Raw genomic sequence first — 19,613 nt, 5'->3', positions numbered from 1 at the left:
GACCTATCATTCCAGATGACTCAAAATGAGAATGACCTTTTATGATGGAAGATTCTATATTCCAAATATGAATTCAATTTCAGTGGAACTATATCAGACTTACAGGCCTGTATTGCATAGTATTCGAATTAGAGGTATAGAGAATTTTAAAAATTACTCCACCTAGCTATCTATTATACTTCAAAGGATATATTAGATATGTATAAAGCCAAGGATTCTTCCCAGACTATATATTAGTAAAATTTATTTTTTTAGCTACATTGTTCACTTACTAATTACTAGTATAATATTTAACACATCTAAATTTGGCTTGTTTTCATAAATTATGTTCATCTGTTCGAATTTGCTTATTGGTCTTTTCGTGAAGTACTGAGTAATTCATTTCATAATCTCTTGGTCTTCTCTGGCAGATAAGTGTGGTACTTGGCAAGAAAACTTTGTTTCTTTTTAATTTGAATGAACCATATAACTCAGTCGATCTGGAATTTAAGCAGAGCTATGGCAATATTGTCTGCTATAGTTGGTATGTACAAAAGTTCATCATAGAATTTTATATGTTTTTCCTTACTAATTATATTTAAATTTTGCCTATATAATTTTCACTTCTTAATATAAAGTTTTCTGGATTACAGACTATGATTTAGTATGTGAAACTACCTAGCATATGTTATCTGGCACATAGGCCTTTGATAAATTATATTCTCTAATTCCTTTGTTTTAAGGTACTTGCTTTTGTACTGTATTTTCAATGACAGTTAATCTCCCTTTTTACTGATTTATTGCCTTTGTTGCTATAGGTATGGCGATGGCTACATCATGGTTGGTTTTTCATATGGAATTTTTGTGGTCATTTCCACTCATATTCGAGAGATTGGTCTAGAGATATTTCAAGCTCGTGATTATAAAGATAACCTAACCAGTATTGCAATATCACAGACCCTTAACAAAGCTGCTACATGTGGCGATAACTGGTAAGTTATATTTACAAGTTCCCAGGAAAGTTTATATAGGAAATATTCAAGAGATCAAACAAGACTTTGGTAGCCAAAATGAATCTGTCAACCATACTTTCTTTCACTCTTAGGACGTGTTTGCAATGGAAATTTCTAAGACTCCTTTACTTCTATCTTTAACACTCACAGCAAAACCTAAAATACTAAAGATATCCTATATAATAAAAGGCTAATATGCAAATTGACCGAACAGCAGAATGACTGGTCGCTATGACGCGCACTGACCACCAGGGGGCAGACGCTAAGTGCAGGAGCAGCCCCCTGGTGATCAGTGCACTCCCACAGGGGGAATGCCTCTCAGCCAGAAGCCAGGCTCACAGGCTGGCGAGCGCAGTGGCGGTGGCGGAGCCTCTCCCGCCTCCGGAGAAGTGCTAAGGATGTCTGACTGACGGCTTAGGCCCACTTCCCACGGGAAGCACACTTAAGCCGTCAGTCGGACATCTCCCAAGGTCTCCCAGACTGCAAGAGGGTGCAGGCCAGGCTGAAGGACCCCCTTTCCCCCAGTGCATGAATCTCATGCACTGGGCCTCTAATACTAAATATAAAACCTAAAATGGAGTATGCTTGAAAATCAGTCTTAAAAATAAAATAGGAAGTTCTAGGTAACATGGAATAAGCTCCACCCCCTCTCTCTCACTGAATACGGCTATAAAACCTCAACAGAATGCATAGAACAGCTATTTAAGGACTCTGAAAGTAAATAGTAGCAGGCGGATTGACGAAGGATACCAGAATTTGAAGTACAGCTGAACCAGTGATGAGTCTCCCATTTGTCTCCCAGTCTCAGGATTCAAGACAGCCTGAAATCCAGAAGAAGGCACAGAGGATAGACAGAGGAGCTCTAAGAGAAGCTCTCTAGTGCTGGCTCAAGTTGCAGGAAAGAACTCCTAACACTCAGAGAGAGGTGGGGAAATCCCCCAATTTTCTTTTTTGTTCTTTGTTTTCTCATGCCGAGCAATCAAGCAATCTCACCATGGCAGTGGCAGCAACTGATGGAGGGTAACCTTCCTCTCCATTTGGGGGAGCTATAATGCCAAGAAGGTGGGGCAAACCCCTGTTGCTTATTTTTCTCTCTGTCCTCCCCCTGCTTGGTCACAGATGCAGATGCAGTTGTGGGAAATACAAGGCAGAATATGGTAACTAGAGCCCCAGCTTCCAGCTGGAGGACCAAAAAGGGGAGCCCTCATGAAGCTGGAAAAATACCAGGTAGATCCCGGAGAGGGAGGAGTTCTGGAAAATAACCCTATAAAGATATTTATGAACTCCCAGATTTACCCTGAGCCGTGTATATGTATCTCACTCTAAACATATACCAAAGACTTTGAGAACTGAACTAAGGGATAGATCATAGTTCAAGTCCTATAGTGGTCACTGAGTGGGCCATATAGCGACATATCCAAATACCACTGCAAAGGCTTTGAAAATGGAACTGACATTGAAACCATAACCCAGAAGGCTCGTTTAAACTTGTGGCCTAGCCCATTTGGGTTGATTGCCTGCTTTAAAGGGGCGGGGTGGTGGTGGCGGGGGGGGGGGGGAATTAACCCTCTCCATGGGATTTAAACAATCAAACAATCACAGAATCTCATAACATAATATTCAAAATGTCCATAATATAACCCACAATTACTTGACATATGAAGAATGAGAAAATTTTCAACTCACTTGTGAAAAGGCAATTAAAAGACGCCAGGGTCAAGAGGATGAAGATAACAGCTATTATAAAAATGTTTTAAGAGGTAAGGGCTAGCTAGCATTTGCAAAACAAAATGGAAACAGTTTCAGAAAAGAAATAGAACCTATAAAGAAAACCCAAATGGAAAGTTAAGAACTGAAAAATATAATTAATGCAGTGTACTTAAAAGGAGAAGGAGAGTAAAGAGTCAGTGAACTTGAGGATAGACCAATAGAAATATCTAATCTCAAAACAGAAGAAAACTAGATTGGAAAAAATGAACAGAGCCTCAGAGACCTGTGAAATTGTACCAAAAGGTCTAACATTTGTGCCATAAAAATCTTAGAAATAATGGCTGGAAACTTCTCCATTTGGCAAAAGACATAAACCTATGTATTATAGAAGCTCAGCAAATCCCCAAAAGGATAAATCCAAATAAATCTAGTCCCAGATACATCATAAACAAACTGCTAAAAACCAAGATTAAGAAAAAAATCTTGAAAGCTGCCAGTGAACAACATTTTGAATAACCGTGGATTTTTCAACAGAAGAAGGAAACATTACAACATTCTTAAAGTGCCAAAAGAAAAGAACTATCAATTGAAATTCTATATCCAGTGAAAATATCCATCAGTAGGAAAGGGGAAATAAAAAACATTCTCAGATGGCCCTACCTGGTTTGGCTCAGTGGATAGAGCGTTGGCCTGCAGACTGGAGGGTAAAAAAAAAAAAGAATTGCTGAAGAAGTTCTTCATGTAGGAGAGAACAGATGACTGAAGGAAATTTGGGACATCAAGAATGAAGGACGAGAATAGAAATAGTAAATAGCTGGGTAGATATAATGGGCTATTTTTAAATTTTGAAATCTTTATATGTGGCTACTGAAAGCAAGTATTATATATTGTCTGAGTGTGTTCATTGCATGAAGATGCAATACATATGACAACTACAATATAAAGGGGAAAAGTAAGTTCTTATATGTGATGAGATTTCTGCATTCTGTTTGAAGTGGTCTGTTGATTATAAATAGACTATAATAAACATGTATAGCTTGTAATTGTTCATGAACAAAAACCATTTAACTTAGAGCTTGTGTTTAAATTTTTTTATTTTTCAGCGTTAAAATCCATGACTTGGCAGAATTAAAAGACATGTATGCTATAATCAACCTGGATGATGAAATTAAAGGTATTAATTCTTCTGAAACTGATTGACATTTTATCATTCCAATTACAGTGTATTGTGTTCATTTTTGTAGGAGGAATACAATTAGCACCCTCCACTAGAGTTCCCGAAAATAGCCTCCTTATTTTAGTAATTTCATTAAGTCATACTCCTTGACTAGAAGGATATAAGTCCACTTTGATCCAAAGAGTTATAGTGCATTTTATCCCAATTCCAATTGTAAAATCTAAATTATTATATATTTTCCCGTTAAGCCAGTATTGAATGAGTTGGTGCTCATGTTCATATGTCAATCCATTGCGAATTTCCACGTCTAAATAAAGACTTTAAACTTTTAAAGAAAACATTTGGAGATTTGTATGCCTCTGGAAGCTTAAGTAAAAACATTTGCTTTTTTGCCTGCAACAGTATATTTGTTTTTGAATAATTCTTTGTTTTATCAATTATTCCAGGGTTGAGTACCTTGTCCTGGACAGATGATGGCCAGTTGCTGGCATTGTCTACCCAAAGGGGCTCACTGCATGTTTTCCTGACCAAGCTTCCCATACTTGGGGATGCCTGCAGCACAAGGATTGCATATCTCACCTCCCTCCTTGAAGTCACCGTAGCCAACCCTGTTGAAGGAGTATGAAAATGCTGTTATTTTTATTTTATATATTAATAAAATCAAAGCAGTTATAGCAGTTCATTTACTAGTTACTTTTCTATATTATAGGAACTACCGATCACAGTTTCTGTTGATGTGGAACCCAACTTTGTAGCAGTAGGACTTTATCATCTGGCTGTGGGAATGAATAATCGAGCTTGGTTTTATGTCCTTGGAGAGAATGGCAAGTCTAAATCCAGTTGTTTTCTTATCTAGCATATAGTTTCTGATCTTATTTGGAAAGTATTTGTTATCAGACTCTGAGTCATGTGCCTTACACTTCAAAATGCCAAAATCAAAATGTCAGTTTGGTGTAAGGAAAGATTTATTGATCAAGAAGGTGCCAATCAAGAAGATATGAGACTTATCAATGCCTCAACTCTATCTTACCTGCTGAACTAAGTTAAGGATTTTTAAGCTGGAGAAGGGGAGTTGGGGGGCCAGGGGGGAGAGTTAGGGCAAATTCCTTAGGTCTTCTGGTCTCTTGATAAGGTCTCCAAGTAGATTCTAAGGCACTATCAGAAGGTCACATGCATCAGGGGTGGTCTTGGTCTTGTTTTTTGCAAAGTAAGCTTGTAAATTATTGTCCTGTGACCATTACTTTCTCTATGAAGCATCATATACATTGAATTGAGATGTTATCTATAGTTTTCCCAAAATGTTGTTTGACCCAGGAACCATGGCAGTCTCCTTGAGTCCCGCAGTCTAAACCTTAAGCATTCTATGACTACAAGGGAACTGGTAGGTTAACATAGCTTTGTTGGTTAATAGAGCTTTGTTAGGGGAAAAGCAGAAGATCTAACTTGTGGAGATGAGCAGATGGCCTGGCATGTGGGGTACAATTACACATTAAAAGTTTCTTTAAAGACCAAGTTTTTCTTTTATATTTTTCTTCAAACATCCATTTCTTAGATTGAAAGGTTTTATGATTCCTCTAAAAATTTTGCATAATTTTGGGAAAGGTTTTACTCTTTACCTTTATAGTGAAGACAGCATGGTATAAGGCAGTGGTCGGCAAACTGCGGCTCGTGAGCCACATGTGGCTCTTTGGCCCCTTGAGTGTGGCTCTTCCACAAAATACCATGGCCTGGGCGAGTTTATTTTGAAGAAGTGGCGTTAGAAGAAGTTTAAGTTTAAAAAATTTGGCTCTCAAAAGAAATTTCAATCGTTGTACTGTTGATATTTGGCTCTGTTGACTAATGAGTTTGCCGACCACTGGTACAAGGGATAGAGTATGACCTTTAGGATTAGGCCCGGGATTTAAATTCCCCTTCTGCCTCTTTTAACTAAATGACTGCAGACAAAATTCTTGACCCCTCTGAGCCTTGAGTTACTTATATGGAGAATGAGGATTCCTCTCCTTATAAGGGGTCATGTGGAAAATTAAATAAAAGTGTATCCTAGCCAGTTTGGCTCAGTGGATAGAGCCTCTGCCCATGTTCTGAAGGGTTGCGGGTTTGATTCTGGTCAACGTAGGCTCAATCTCCGGCCTTGTCTGGGAGTGTAGGAGGCAACTGATCATATGTCTCACACATTGATGTCTCTCTCTCTCTTTCTCTTTCTCTTTCTCTTTCTCTCTCTCTCTCTCTCTCTCTCTCTCTCTCTCTCTCTCTCTCTCTCCCCCTCCCTCCCTTCCCCCTCCTTCCCTCCCTTCCTGCCTCCCTCCCTCTCTCCCTCTCTCTCTCTCCCCCTTCCTTCCACTCTCTAAAAATCAATGGGAAAGATAACATCAGATTCGGATTCACAATAAATAAATAGATAGATAGATAGATAGATAGACAGACAGACAGACAGATAGATAAGTGGTATCTACCTTTGCACAATGACTTTCTTAGGTACTCCTTAGTCTGGTAGGTACTTAATAAAAGCTGGTTTCCTCTCTGATTTTATTGTTTGGATAATGACCATCAGCATCTGAAGGGAGCCTTGCTTTTCCCCTCCTTCCCCCTCCCACCCAGTCCTATCCCTCACTGGAGGTCAGACATCCCTCAGCAATAGAGCAAGCCTGAGAATTATTCTCAGATAGAAGACACCATTAAGCTTATTGTCACTAAGGTTTAACATTTGTTTTGCATGTGATTTTATTTTTGATTACTGTTTCATGGAAAGCATTATAGAATTCTGGAAGGCAAATTTATATGACAACCATTTTCTTTAGCGTGGCTAAAATAAAAATTTTAGGTTCAGAATATCCTTGCAAAGGTGAACATTATTTGCAAATCTTTATATAATTTTATTCATATTTTAATGTGTTCGTTTTCATTGCTACAGGTGTGAAAAAATTGAAAGATGTGGAATATCTGGGGACAGTAGCCAGTGTTTGCCTTCATTCAGACTATGCTGCTGCTCTTTTTGAAGGCAAAGTCCAGTTACACTTGGTAAGTATAATTTTGATGTCCCGGAGGCCTGCTCAGTTAACCTAGTGATGACGATGAACAGCCGTCTTATTAAAAACTTCGGTCAGGAAGCAACCTTGTACAGACTAGCTGGAAAGCCAGGTATGGATAAAGGAGTAACAAAAATCTTGACCCTTCTGCAGGAGATGTTCAGTTAGCTTTCTAGCTCTATTCCCAAGAAACCCAGAAGTTTATCACCTGTGCTACTTACAACATTGCTAATGGTAAAAATGACCCTGTTGGTAACTGTATGTAGAAACCATAAGTGAACTATAAAAACTGATGGGAACGCCATACATCTGGGCCTCCTGGAATGCACTGACTCATATATTTAGGCATGTTGCTTGCGGGGGTCCTTGAAGCTATGCCTCTTGAGTTGTTCAAGAGATATTGGCCCTGGAATATGGGGCTTCCAAACCAGGGCATCTTCCACATCTATTCTTGGCTCTTTACTTCTGAGAAGCCAGAGAATAGCCACTAGACAACTTCAGAGCCTGTGTTCCCACTAAAGTGGGGTGTCCAATGCTGCCCTGCTCATAAGCCGTGCTTCCTGCCTGATGCCTTTCTGAGTAAACTGGCCTGTGTAGTCTGCTGAGTCTGAATGTTTAATTGAACCTAAGAAAAAGATCCTCCCCTACGAGCCACTGCTAATTCTTTGTTTTAGATAGAAAGTGAACTCTTGGATACTCAAGAAGAGCGTGAGACTCGACTTTTCCCAGCAGTGGATGATAAGTGCCGGATTTTATGTCATGCCTTAACTGGTGATTTCCTCATCTATGGCACTGATGTACGTATTGTCTTCTTTAATATAGAACACGGGGCAATTTCTAGATTTTACTTTGTAATATAATATAATTATCATGTATATGTATATAAATATAGGATGTTCCAAAAAATGTATACACACACTTTTTTATCTATTTTTGTTGATTTCAGAGATGAAGGGAGAGGGAGAGATAGAAACATCAATGATGAGAGAGAATCATTGATCAGCTGCCTCCTGCAAGACCCCTACTGGGGATGGAGCCCACATGTGCCCTTGACTGGAATCGAACCTGGGACCCTTCAGTCTGCAGGTTGACACTATCCACTCAGCCAAACCAGCTAGGGCTATATACACACTTTGAATAATTATAAAGGTAGTGTTTATTAAAACACATTTTATTTTCACAATTGAGTTATCAGCTGTTAAAGTGCATACACATATTTTTGGGACACCCTGTATAACATAATACATAAAAATATATAACTATAATATTGACATAAATAAATAGAGCACAGAGGTGGCATGATTTGCTAGTATTAAGTGCTTTTGTGACTATAAGCAATTTTGAGAGCACAGCAAAAAGGGAAAACTATGGAGTGTAAAAAATCTGAATGTTGCCGAAACCGGTTTAGCTCAGTGGATAGAGCGTCGGCCTGCGGACTGAAGGGTCCCAGGTTCGATTCCGGTCAAGGGCATGTACCTTGGTTGCGGGCACATCCTCAGTGGGGGGTGTGCAGGAGGCAGCTGATCGATGTTTCTCTCTCATTGATGTTTCTAGCTCTCTATCCCTCTCCCTTCCTCTCTGTGAAATATCAATAAAATATTAAAAAAAAAATCTGAATGTAAATATTAGTTCTTTTACTTGCTTGGTGCTCTTTAACCCCTCCAAGCCTCATTTTCCTTATCCAGATGCTTTAAGGACTTAATTTGATGACAAATATAAGACACTTCGTTCAACTTTAGATTTCCAGTGCCTACATTTAGAAGGCATTTACTAAGTATTAAAATTAACGGAATATTGAGAATCCCACTTCAGTCTTTTGGTCCTTTGAACCATCAATACCCTGTACCTCTAAGTATTATGTTAGCCACATGAGCATAAAGCATAGTTACAGTAATAGCATCTATTATTTGTAAAAACATTTTCAAATATTTTTCAAAGCATGTCATACCTGTTATCTTGTTCAGTCTCTAAATTCAGTAAAGTTGGTAGAAGAAAAGGTATTGTTTTTTATGAGAAGAACAATTATTCACTATTTCCATTTTCTCTCATTAAGTTGTTTTTTAAAAAGAGCATGTCTTAAAGCATGCTTATTGCCATTGAGAGACTTTATAAGTTGAAAATAATCAGTCTTTGTGCTAATTTACACCAGTAGGGTAGGTCTGGTGTATCCAGTGAAGTAGTGAGTGATGTGGTAAATAACATTAAATACATACGTTTGCATGACACCTAACATTATAAAGCCTGATCTCACTCATCTCATTAACTATATAAAATAAGCAGGGACATTTCAGAGATGGGGACACTGAAGATTGAGAGGTCACTAAGTCTGTGACAGAGGTGGAACTTGGCCAAGCAAGATTTCCTGATGGAAAATGTACTCTTTCCACTCTGCCACAGGCACTTTGAAGTAAGAACTTAAAGTGCAGTCGCCTGTCAATAGGCAGTATTTATCTGTCTCATTCTTTTTTGTAACTGAAGTATAATTGACATATAACATTATATTAGTTTAAGTGCACAACATAATGATTTGATATTCATATATATTACAAAATGATCGTCACAGTAAGCCTAGTTAACATCCGTCACCATACATAGTTACAAAATTTTGTTTCTTGTGAATCTGAAAATATTGAGGCTTTATTGAAGTATAATTAGTAATAAACTACACATGTTAAAGTTAAGTTTTGACATATGTATGCATCTGTGAAACACCATCAGCTCAATCAAAATAATGGACATATCTATCACCTTCAAAAGTTTTCTCAATCCCTCCTTCCCACCCCTCCCCACTTAGTGCTTTGTCACTATAAATTAGTTTGTATTTTCTAGAGCTTTATGTAAATGGAATCACATAATAGGTACTCCTTCTTGTCTGGCTTTAGTATAATTATTTTGGGATTCATCCATGTTGGTGTTTGTCTCAATAGTTCCATCCTTTTTCTTGCTGAGTAATAGTCCATAGTCAGCATATGTCATAATTCACTCATCCATGAACCTATGGATGGATATTGATGATGTTTCCAGTTTGGGGTATTTACAAATAAAGCTGCTATAATTATTTGTGTTCAAGCCTTTGTATGGACATATGCTTTTTTTAAAAATATATTTTATTGATTTTTACAGAGAGGAAGGGAGAGGGATAGAGAGCTAGAAACAGCGATGAGAGAGAAACATTGATCAGCTGCCTCCTGCACACCCCACACTGGGGATGTGCCCGCAACCAAGGTACATGCCCTTGACCGGAATTGAACCTGGGACCTTTCAGTCCACAGGCCAACGCTCTATCCTCTCAGTCAAACCAGTTAGGGCTGCTTTCTTTTATCTTAGATAAAAACACCTAGAAGTGGAATGGCTACATCATATGGCTTGTGTATGTTTAATCTTTTGAGAAATTGACAAACTTCTCTGACTTGGTTGTACCATTTTACACTCCCATCAACAGTATATAAGTGTTTTCTCCATCAGGGTTGGGGAACCTTTTTCCTGCCAAGGGCCATTTGGATATTTATAGCATCACTAGAGGCCCGGTGCACAAATTTGTGCACTGGTAAGGTCCCTCAGTCTGGCTTATGAAGATCGGACCAAAACCAGCTCTCCAACATTCCCCGAGGCACCCTGGATTGTGAGAGAGTGGTTCTCGGGTGACACACCCCAAAATCGGACTCTCTCCTTTCTGGTTCCGGGTGCATCACCTGAGAACCACTGCTGCCAAGTGACCACAGCTCAGCAGCTCCTGCATTGAGTGTCTGCCCCCTGGTGGTCAGTGCGCATCATAGCTACTGGCCAGTCAGCTGGTCAGCCGGTTGCTTAGGTTTATATATATATAGATTCGAGGGCCATACAAAATTATCAACTTAAAAATTAGCCTGCTATCTTTGGTCATTTAATGAACTCACCCCTGATGCCTTGGCAGGGCCAGACCAAATGATTTCGTGGGTCTTATACAGCCCGAGGGCTGGAGATTCCTTACCCCTGCTCTACATCCTCACAAACACCTGATACTGTCACTCTTTACTTTTAGCCACTCTAATGAGTGTGCAGTGGTACTTCATTGTGACTTTAATTTGCATTTCACTAATGGACTAATGATGTAGAGGCATCTTTTCATATGCTTATATGCTATCTGTTTCTCTTTAGTGAAGTGTCTGTTCGTATTTTTTTATTATTTCTTAATTGGCTTGTTTATTTTCTTATTACTGAGTTTTGAGAGTTCTTTATACATTCTATAAAGTGGGTCACAGACCCAAATGTAAAACATAAAACTTTAAATTTTCTAGAAGAAAACAGGAGTAAAATTTTGTAACCTTGGGTTAGGCAAAGATTTTTTAGACATGATACCAAAAGCACAGTCTATAAAAGAATAAATTGATAAATTGGACTTCATCAAAATAAAATAAAATAAAATAAAATAACAGTATCTGAAAGACACTACTAAGAGAATGAAAAGACAATTTGTTTTATTTTCTTCTGCCTGTATATTGCAAATATTGTAAATACTATTCTTAGACTCTTTCTTCATCAGAAATATGACATTTTTCTCTTCATATTAGAAAGTATGTTTAACATAAATGTTGAAAGTATTTTCTTGACTGGATTTTTTTTTTTTTTTTGTAGACTGGTGTCATCCAGTATTTCTACATTGAAGACTGGCAGTTTGTTAATGATTATCGACATCCTGTCAGTGTGAAAAGGATTTTCCCTGACCCCAATGGGACCACATTAGTTTTCATTGATGAAAAATGTGATGGATTTGTCTACTGTCCAGTAAGTCTAGAAAAGCTTTGACTGCTTGTTTTTTAAATTATGCAACACATGAAGAAAAGTATTTTTTAAACATATTTTATATATAAAATCATTTTCTCGTAAGCAGAGCCAAGGATTATCGTACTTTGTTATTATGTCTGTGATACCATGTTTGTGATCCATTTCATGACTGTTCACATCAAGGAATCTTTTCCCATTATGCTACAATTTTTTATGTCAGCCCCAGAGAGATATTTTAGGGAAAAAATAGTTATTATATTCTGTACTACTTTTAACCTTCTTTATTGTGCAATTTTATAGTGTATCAGCATGTACATGACTTTCTCTCCAGATGTGCAATAAGCCCCAGAGGGCTGGGACTAGACCCTGTCCTTCCTTCACCTCAGTTGATTTTCCTCTTCCCTTAAGGTCCTGAATACAAAGAAAACGTGTTTTCGTATTAGATGATTAAAAACAGATAGACCATTTTCAGTTAACTCATATTTTTGCACATCCTTAAGTTTTTTGAAAATAGATTTAGAAAAAAGGAACTGTGTTTTTACATTATTTACTACTAGAGGCCCGGTGCACGAAATTTGTGCATGGGTGGGGTCCCTAGGCCTGGCCAGCTATCGGGGCCATCTCGCCCAGTCCCAATCGGGGCCAGGCCGGCTGCCGGACAGGCCTGGCAGATGGGGAGAGGGACTGTGGGAGGTTTGCCGGCCAGGGGGATGTTGGCTGCCATGGGAGATTGGCTGTGGGAGTGCACTGACCACCAGCATCTGCATTGAGCATCTGCCCCCTAGTGGTCAGTGCACATAATAGCAACTGGTCGACCGGTCATTAGGTCATAACAGTCGCTTAGGCTTTTATATATATAGATACTTGGAATTTTCATTAATTTTTTATATCCAGCTAATACTTTAATTTGTTCACAGTTTACATAAGCCTACAGCTGCTCTTGGCCCATCTTTAGTAGCCATTCCCAGACATCTGCTTTACCTTAGAGAAGACACATTCCAGTGAAGACAGCTTTCTCCTCACTATGCACTTCCCTCTCTCTCTTACCTCTCTTCCCTTTCTTTCTTTCTTACTTTCCCTTCCCTTCTCTTTTTTCTTTGACAAATATAACGGGTTACCACAGGAGTGACTGGATTATTTATGCAAAATCTCTAATATGCTGGTTCTTACTCAACACATTTCTCTCCCGGTCACAAACCAATGAGGGAAAATGACATAAATATAAAGATAACCTTGAGTTCCCTCTACACGATAAGGAAATCCAGTCTGGTACAGATTTCGTTTCTGTAACAGGCCTAAGGAAGCAGAGCTGCCTAGCTTCCCCGCGTGGGTTCGCCACAGGTGGGAACTGCTACTGAGGGTACACAGAGGGGTCCAGGGACATCGGGTATCTGACAGGAGTTAGTCAGAACTGGGTCTGACTACAGGGAAAGGGCAAAGAGCAAGACCTGCCTAAACACATTGCTACATCTTTCTCTTTTTACAGTTTTCCGTTCCTTGGTAATTTCTCTTAGAGGCCAGTATGACCTCCTTCATAGAGTTGGACTGAGGTATCAGTGAGTTAATCTTTCCATGTTATCAGGCACAGGAGCTAGTTAGCATATGTTGGTTAAAGCCCTGCCCTCTTTCCCACCCTTAAACCCCTCAAATCTGGAATTCTCTCTCTTATTGCTGCTCATCCCCACTCCCTTTTCCAGCTCTAACCTGCAGCTCAGGTATTAAGAAAAAATAACCTTGAGGGGAGAGGGCAATGGGAGGGGGAGGGGCATATGTAATACTTTCAACAATGAAGATTTATTTAAAAAAGAAAAAACAACCTTGTCAAACAAAATCCACACAAAGAATGACTCCATGAGGGCATGTGCTCTCCCTCCTCCAACATGTGGGTGGGTGTTTGCTTTTACTCAAATTAAGGTTTCTTTGGTAGGCTAGAATTTTAAGTGGTTGGGCAAGATACCAGAGGGGAGTGTTGTGCCCACAGGAGTAAATTCCTCTTTTAAATAATACCCAGTCTTCTTTCTCTGAGTGGGGCCAGCTTGGAAGGGAAGGAGAAGGAGGCTTTTTTTTTTCTTAACGTGAAGCTTTGTGCACAGACTTGTAGTTTTGCCTGCAAATTCACCAAATTTTAGATAAAACCCTTGATTTTCCATATAACTTTTTTTTTTTTCAAGCCAGACCTAATATTGGAATGGTTGGAGTGTTGTGGGGTGAGTATGGATCCATAAGCTATGCCAGCTAAGGCTACAGACAGGCTCCTGCCACTGCAAATGATAATGATTTATGTATAGACTGGGGGCAAAACTTTAAATCCTGTTTTGTAGGTTAATGATGCTACGTATGAGATTCCAGATTTTTCACCAACCATTAAAGGTGTACTTTGGGAAAACTGGCCATTGGATAAAGGTGTTTTTATTGCTTATGATGATGATAAGGCGTACACCTATGTCTTTCACAGGAACACTATACAAGGTACTTACTCACCTTTTTGTACATTTGTTGATAAATCAATTTCCATTGCAATGAAATGAAAATTCCTTTCTGATGTTTGTGCTGAGTATTACCTTTCAGCATTAAGATGTCTGTTTTATAATGTAGGATCCAAGGTCATTTTGGCTGATGGCACCAAAGTTCCCTTCTCTCATAAACCTTTGCTGTTATATAATGGAGAGCTGACCTGCCAGACACAGAGTGGACAAATAAACAATGTCTACCTCGACACTCACAGCTTCCTCAACAATTTAAAAGACGTGGGGCCTAATGAGCTGAGGCAAATGCTGACACAGACCTTAGTGCTGAAAAGGTAGGGTTTTAAAAACTTCTCACGGAGCTCGCTTGCTTTTGGGGTTGTAAAGGAGATGATAGCACTTACCTCGTTTACTTCACAGGATTTTTGTGAGGCTCAGGTAAGATCATGGATATGAGAATGTGTATGAATTCTAAAGAAAGTCCTGGTGAAATATCAGTGCTTTATGCCCTTCGGAAATAGTGCAGTTATTGTTATTTCAACAACATCTGACTTTCATCCTTATAAAGTTTGGTTTGGCCTTGCTTGAGATTTCCTCTTCCTGCCTTTTTCTCTTACATTTTAGGGCCACTGTGAGTTCCTCTGGGGTTCTAATGCTTCCCACCATCTCTCAGCTGCTGCTGCTGCTCCTCAGGGAGGGTCCTCTTCTGACTCTCATGCTTTTTCCTGAGTGAATCTTCTCTGCTTACATGGCTTCAGTACCATCTCTTCAAGGCTGACTCCAAATGTGCATCTTTGACTTGAACCTCTGTTTAGCACTGCCTACTAGTCGGATGTAGTTGGGAGTCCCTGAGCTCCTCATACTTGCCCTGTTTAAAAGTGTCTTTCCCACCCTAGCTGGTTTGACTCAGTGGATAGAGCATCAGCCTGTGGACTGAAAGGTCCCGTATTCGATTCCAATCAAGGGCACATACCTGGGTTGCAGGCTGATCTCCAGTAAGGGGCGTGCAGGAGGCAGCCAATCAATGTTTCTTTCTCATCATTGATGTCTCTTTCTTTCTCTTTTTCTTTCTTTCTCTCTTTCTTTCTTTCTTTCTTTCTTTCTTTCTTTCTTTCTTTCTTTATTGATTTCAGAGACAAAGGGAGAGGGAGAGAGAGATAAAAACATCAATGATGAGAGAGAATCATTGGCTGGCCGCCTCCCACATGCCCCCCACTGGGGATTGAGCCCACAACCCAGGCATGTGCCCTTGACTGGAATCGAACCTGGAACCCTTCAGTCTGCAGGCCAACACTTTATCCACTGAGCCAAACCAGCTAGGGCTCATCATTGATGTTTCTATCTCTCTCTCCCTCTCCCTTCCTCTCTGAAATCAATAAAAATAAATATATTTTTTAAAAGTGTTTTTCCCAATCCTCTTTTCTCCCCCATTACAATCATACATGCACATGTCCTAACACAGATACTTACCACACACACACCAGATCCTTTTCCCCTTCCGTGTTCCCCCATCTTAACCCAGGCCCTCACTTGGAATAATGTACTATAACATAACTACTTACTGACTTCACTCTCTGCTGATAGCCTCAAAACAATCTCATCTATTCTCCACTCTTTTAAAAACGTGAGTCTGGCCCTCTGACTCCCCTACTGAAGACCTTTCAGTGACTTCCACAGACTAAAAAGTGTTTTACAAAATTTATCTAGGGCATGACATTAAAGAACGTATAATCTGAAGATTGCCTAGTGGGGAGGAAAAAGAGCCCCCTGACTAAGCTTCTACTCAATCCTAGGTTTTCTGATGCTTGGGAACTGTGCATGATTCTGAAGGATCACGATGCCTGGAACGAGTTGGGCAGCAGTTGCCTCCATCACATGGACGTGGAGTTCGCAATCCGCGTCTACCGGGCTATTGGAAATGCTGGCATGGTGATGTCCTTGGAACAAATAAAGGTAAACAGCACCTTATGAGAATTATCAGGTTAGGATTTAAATGGTATTTATTCATGCATTTTACATTTCTGTAGTTAATCTTACCTAACTCATCAACAAGTTAATTGCTAGAACATTACCACTTCTTACTATGCAAAGTTTTTCGTTTTGTTTTTAGTTAAACCTTATGGCCTTGGCTGGGTAGCTTAGTTGGTTAGAATGTTATCCTGACCACCCGTCAGGGCACATACAAGTATCAAGCAATGAATGCATAAATAAGGGGACAACAAGTCAATGTGTCTCTTCCCCCTCCCTCTCTCTTTCTCAAGTCAATAAAAACAAAACAAAAACACAAAATTTGTATTCTCATTAAAGCTGCTTTTATTTTTAGGGGATTGAGGAGAACAACCTTTTGGCAGGACATCTTGCCATGTTTACTAACGATTTCAACCTGGCTCAGGACCTGTACCTTGCATCCAGCTGTCCCGTTGCTGCGCTGGAGGTATGGCAGCAAATGAGGGGAGGAAGAAGGCCATGTAAAGGGGGATCTCACCTCGTACATGGCTAACATTCCTCGGCACCAGATGCCACATGCCTTGCCCCTCTAGAATTCAGACTTTAGCTTTAAAGACCCTTGAGTACTCATTAACTTCAAAAATATTTTCATTCTGCATTCTGTGGAGCCATAAAAGGCATGGTATTGTACATTACCAAATAATTTCAATATAAATGCATCCAAAGAGAACAGACTTTATAACTTACAAAGACACATACAAATAAAAACAGCCACCATTTATTGAGTGTTCACATGTGCCAGGTACTTTCCTAAGCACTTGATATACTGTTCTTCATTTAAACCTCACAGCAATCCTGGGAAATAGTACTGTTATAGTCTCTATTGTCCAAATGGGAAAACTGAGACACATTTATCTTTTATTTATTGTATGGCATTCTCCTGTGCGTTAAAAGGTGGGCTAAGGAGACCTGGATGGTATGTTCAGTGGTTAGAACATCAGCCGGCACACCAAAGGATCGCAGGTTCGATCCCTGGCCCCAGCACATGTGGGAGGCAACCAATCGATGTCTCTCACATTGATGTTTCTCTCTCTCCCTCCCCACCCTCACTTCCACTCTATCTAAAAATCAATGGGAAAAATCCTCAGGTGGAGATTAACAAAAAAAAAGAAAAGGTGGGCTAAGGATTAGTGTACCATCACTAGTTTCCCAGAGATGAGCATTGCAGCGGAAGGACTAGAACAGAATAAACTACCTAGTTCAACACAAGGAGGAAGAGAGAAGTGGCCATAGGGAACAGTGATTAAGAATGTGGACTTGATGCCGAAACCGGTTTGGCTCAGTGGATAGAGCGTCGGCCTGCGGACTGAGGGGTCCCGGGTTTGATTCCGGTCAAGGGCATGTACCTTGGTTGCGGGCACATCCCCAGTGGGAGGTGTGCAGGAGGCAGCTGATCGATGTTTCTCTCTCATCGATGTTTCTAGCTCTCTATCCCTCTCCCTTCCTCTCTGTAAAATGTCAATAAAATATATTTAATAAATAAATAAATAAATAAAAAAGAATGTGGACTTGAGCCTGGCTAGCATGGTTCAGTGGTTGAGCGTCGACCTATGAACCAGGAGGTCACGATTCCATTCCCAGTTAGGGCACATGCTCAGGTTGCAGGCTCAATTCCTGGTAGGGGGCATGCAGGAGGTAGCCGATCAATGATTCTCTGTCATCATTGATGTTTCTATCTCTCCCTCTTCCTTCCTCTCTGAAAGCAATAAAAACATATTTTAAAAGAAAAAAGAATGTGGACTTTAGAGTCAGACATGTCTGGGCTTAAATCCCAGCTCTCTGCAACTCTGGACAAGTTATTTCATCTTTCCGTGCCCTAGATCCCATCTCTTTAAAGTAGGGGTAACAGTATCTAGCCCACACGGTTATTGTAAAGATTTAAAAAATGAGATCTCTTGGAACTAGGCCTGATCAATAGAAAAGACAAAAGTGGTAGCTATCCACCTCAAATCAGCTTGTCCACAGCTACAGAGAGGAGGTATTCTGAAAACATATTTGCTAATTTCACAACTTACCCTTTTTCAAATTGTTCTGTAGCAAATTTTCATTTTTAAATTTTAAGTGAACTAAATTAATTTTAAGAAAATATTTAGATAATTTTATAATATTATTTGAGATAATTGGGGACATCCTGAGAAATTTTCAGAACTTGGATGGGTATGCACTGAAGTAGGAAACTGGTTGCTAGAAGTGAGGGCAAAGACGTCACCTTAGCTCTTCCATGTTTAGCTATGTTCACATGTTGTGTGCTAAAGATTTGTAAGTCGTTGGAGATGATTGATGGCTCCACAATGGAGAGGGGAGATTGCACCCTGTCGTTCATTTAACCTCCTTTGGAACTGTACCTGATCAATAGGAAAGACAAACGTGGTTGACAGGCTAGCTCGGTAAAGGAAGTTAGAGGCAAAGCCCTCCTGCCCAGCTCTGCCACATGCTGACAGCATGACTCTGTACAGAGAGGAGGTATTTTGAAGCAGCTAGCCTCTTTTGCCTCAGTTTCTGGATCTCTAAAAAGGACACACGGACGATTAACTACAAAAGGCCTGGTTGTGATAAGCAAATAAGCTAATGCCCTAGAACAGTGGTCGGCAAAATCATTAGTCAACAGAGCCAAATATCAACAGTACGATTGAAATTTCTTTTGAGAGCCAAATTTTTTAAACTTAAACTTCTTCTAACGCCATTTCTTCAAAATGGACTCACCCAGGCTGTGGTATTTTGTGGAAGAGCCACACTTAAGGGGCCAAAGAGCCGCATGTGGCTCGCGAGCCGCAGTTTGCTGACCACAGCCCTAGAACATTACCTGGCAGAAAATAACACTTGGGCAATGTTAGCTATTATTCATTCTTTACAAAATGTGAATAAAGCGAGGAATGAACTCTAAAAGATTCTTGTTTAGTTATATGTGGGATTGTATACCAGACACAAATAAAAGACCTCAGGAGCCAGGGAGAAAGACAGATTCACATTTTATTTATGTTTGCTGTTACTCGTGTTGTGATATAGCTTTAGATTTTCTCAGAAAATAACCTCAATTCCTGTAGTAAAGTACTTCTCAACTTTTTAAGAAGGAAAATGAATAATTTAATTGGTTGTTGGATTAATTTTAATTAGTTTTGAGTACTAAAGAATAAGATTTTGTTGGGTAGAATTGAGTGTTTTGTTTTGTTTCATTACTTAAAGTGTCCTTTATTTTTTTCATTGTGATAAAAAACATATAACATACAATTTCCATCTTTTTTTTTCAATTATAGTTCACATTCAGTATTATTCTGTATTAGTTTCAGGTGTACAACATAGTGGTTAGACAATCACATACTTTACAAAGTGGTCTCCCTGATATTTTAAGTACCCACCCTGGCCCATACATAGCTATTACAATATTATTTTTTCCCCCATTGACCTCTCCCCAACCACTCCCAGCCCCCAGCACATGCCCTCACCCGACAGCCCCCTAGTGTCTGTGTCCACT

The 19,613-nt window shown here is 39.6% G+C and overlaps 1 protein-coding gene across 4 annotated transcripts in view; it reads left to right on the top strand.

Annotated features, from left to right (window-relative positions):
* Window positions 1-19,613, top strand: part of WDR19 (WD repeat domain 19) — a 79,523-nt gene that overhangs the window by 15,111 nt on the left and 44,799 nt on the right. For 3 of the 4 annotated variants that reach the window (XM_080681425.1, XM_080681423.1, XM_080681424.1), the window contains exons 8-19: window positions 411-523; window positions 798-971; window positions 3,806-3,876; window positions 4,326-4,498; window positions 4,589-4,703; window positions 6,791-6,897; window positions 7,580-7,702; window positions 11,520-11,669; window positions 13,991-14,138; window positions 14,265-14,469; window positions 15,928-16,087; window positions 16,458-16,568. In XM_080681425.1, coding sequence (XP_080537551.1) covers window positions 411-523; window positions 798-971; window positions 3,806-3,876; window positions 4,326-4,498; window positions 4,589-4,703; window positions 6,791-6,897; window positions 7,580-7,702; window positions 11,520-11,669; window positions 13,991-14,138; window positions 14,265-14,469; window positions 15,928-16,087; window positions 16,458-16,568 — 1,650 coding nt within the window. The remainder of the gene's footprint in view (window positions 1-410; window positions 524-797; window positions 972-3,805; window positions 3,877-4,325; window positions 4,499-4,588; window positions 4,704-6,790; window positions 6,898-7,579; window positions 7,703-11,519; window positions 11,670-13,990; window positions 14,139-14,264; window positions 14,470-15,927; window positions 16,088-16,457; window positions 16,569-19,613) is intronic. The other variant, XM_080681426.1, reaches the window with a different exon arrangement.

The sequence above is a fragment of the Plecotus auritus genome (assembly GCF_963455305.1).
Source record: "Plecotus auritus genome assembly, chromosome: 1".
In the NCBI taxonomy this organism is placed as follows: domain Eukaryota; kingdom Metazoa; phylum Chordata; class Mammalia; order Chiroptera; family Vespertilionidae; genus Plecotus; species Plecotus auritus.
Note: the sequence above shows the minus strand (reverse complement) of the source record. Positions and strands in the feature narration are given on the sequence as shown.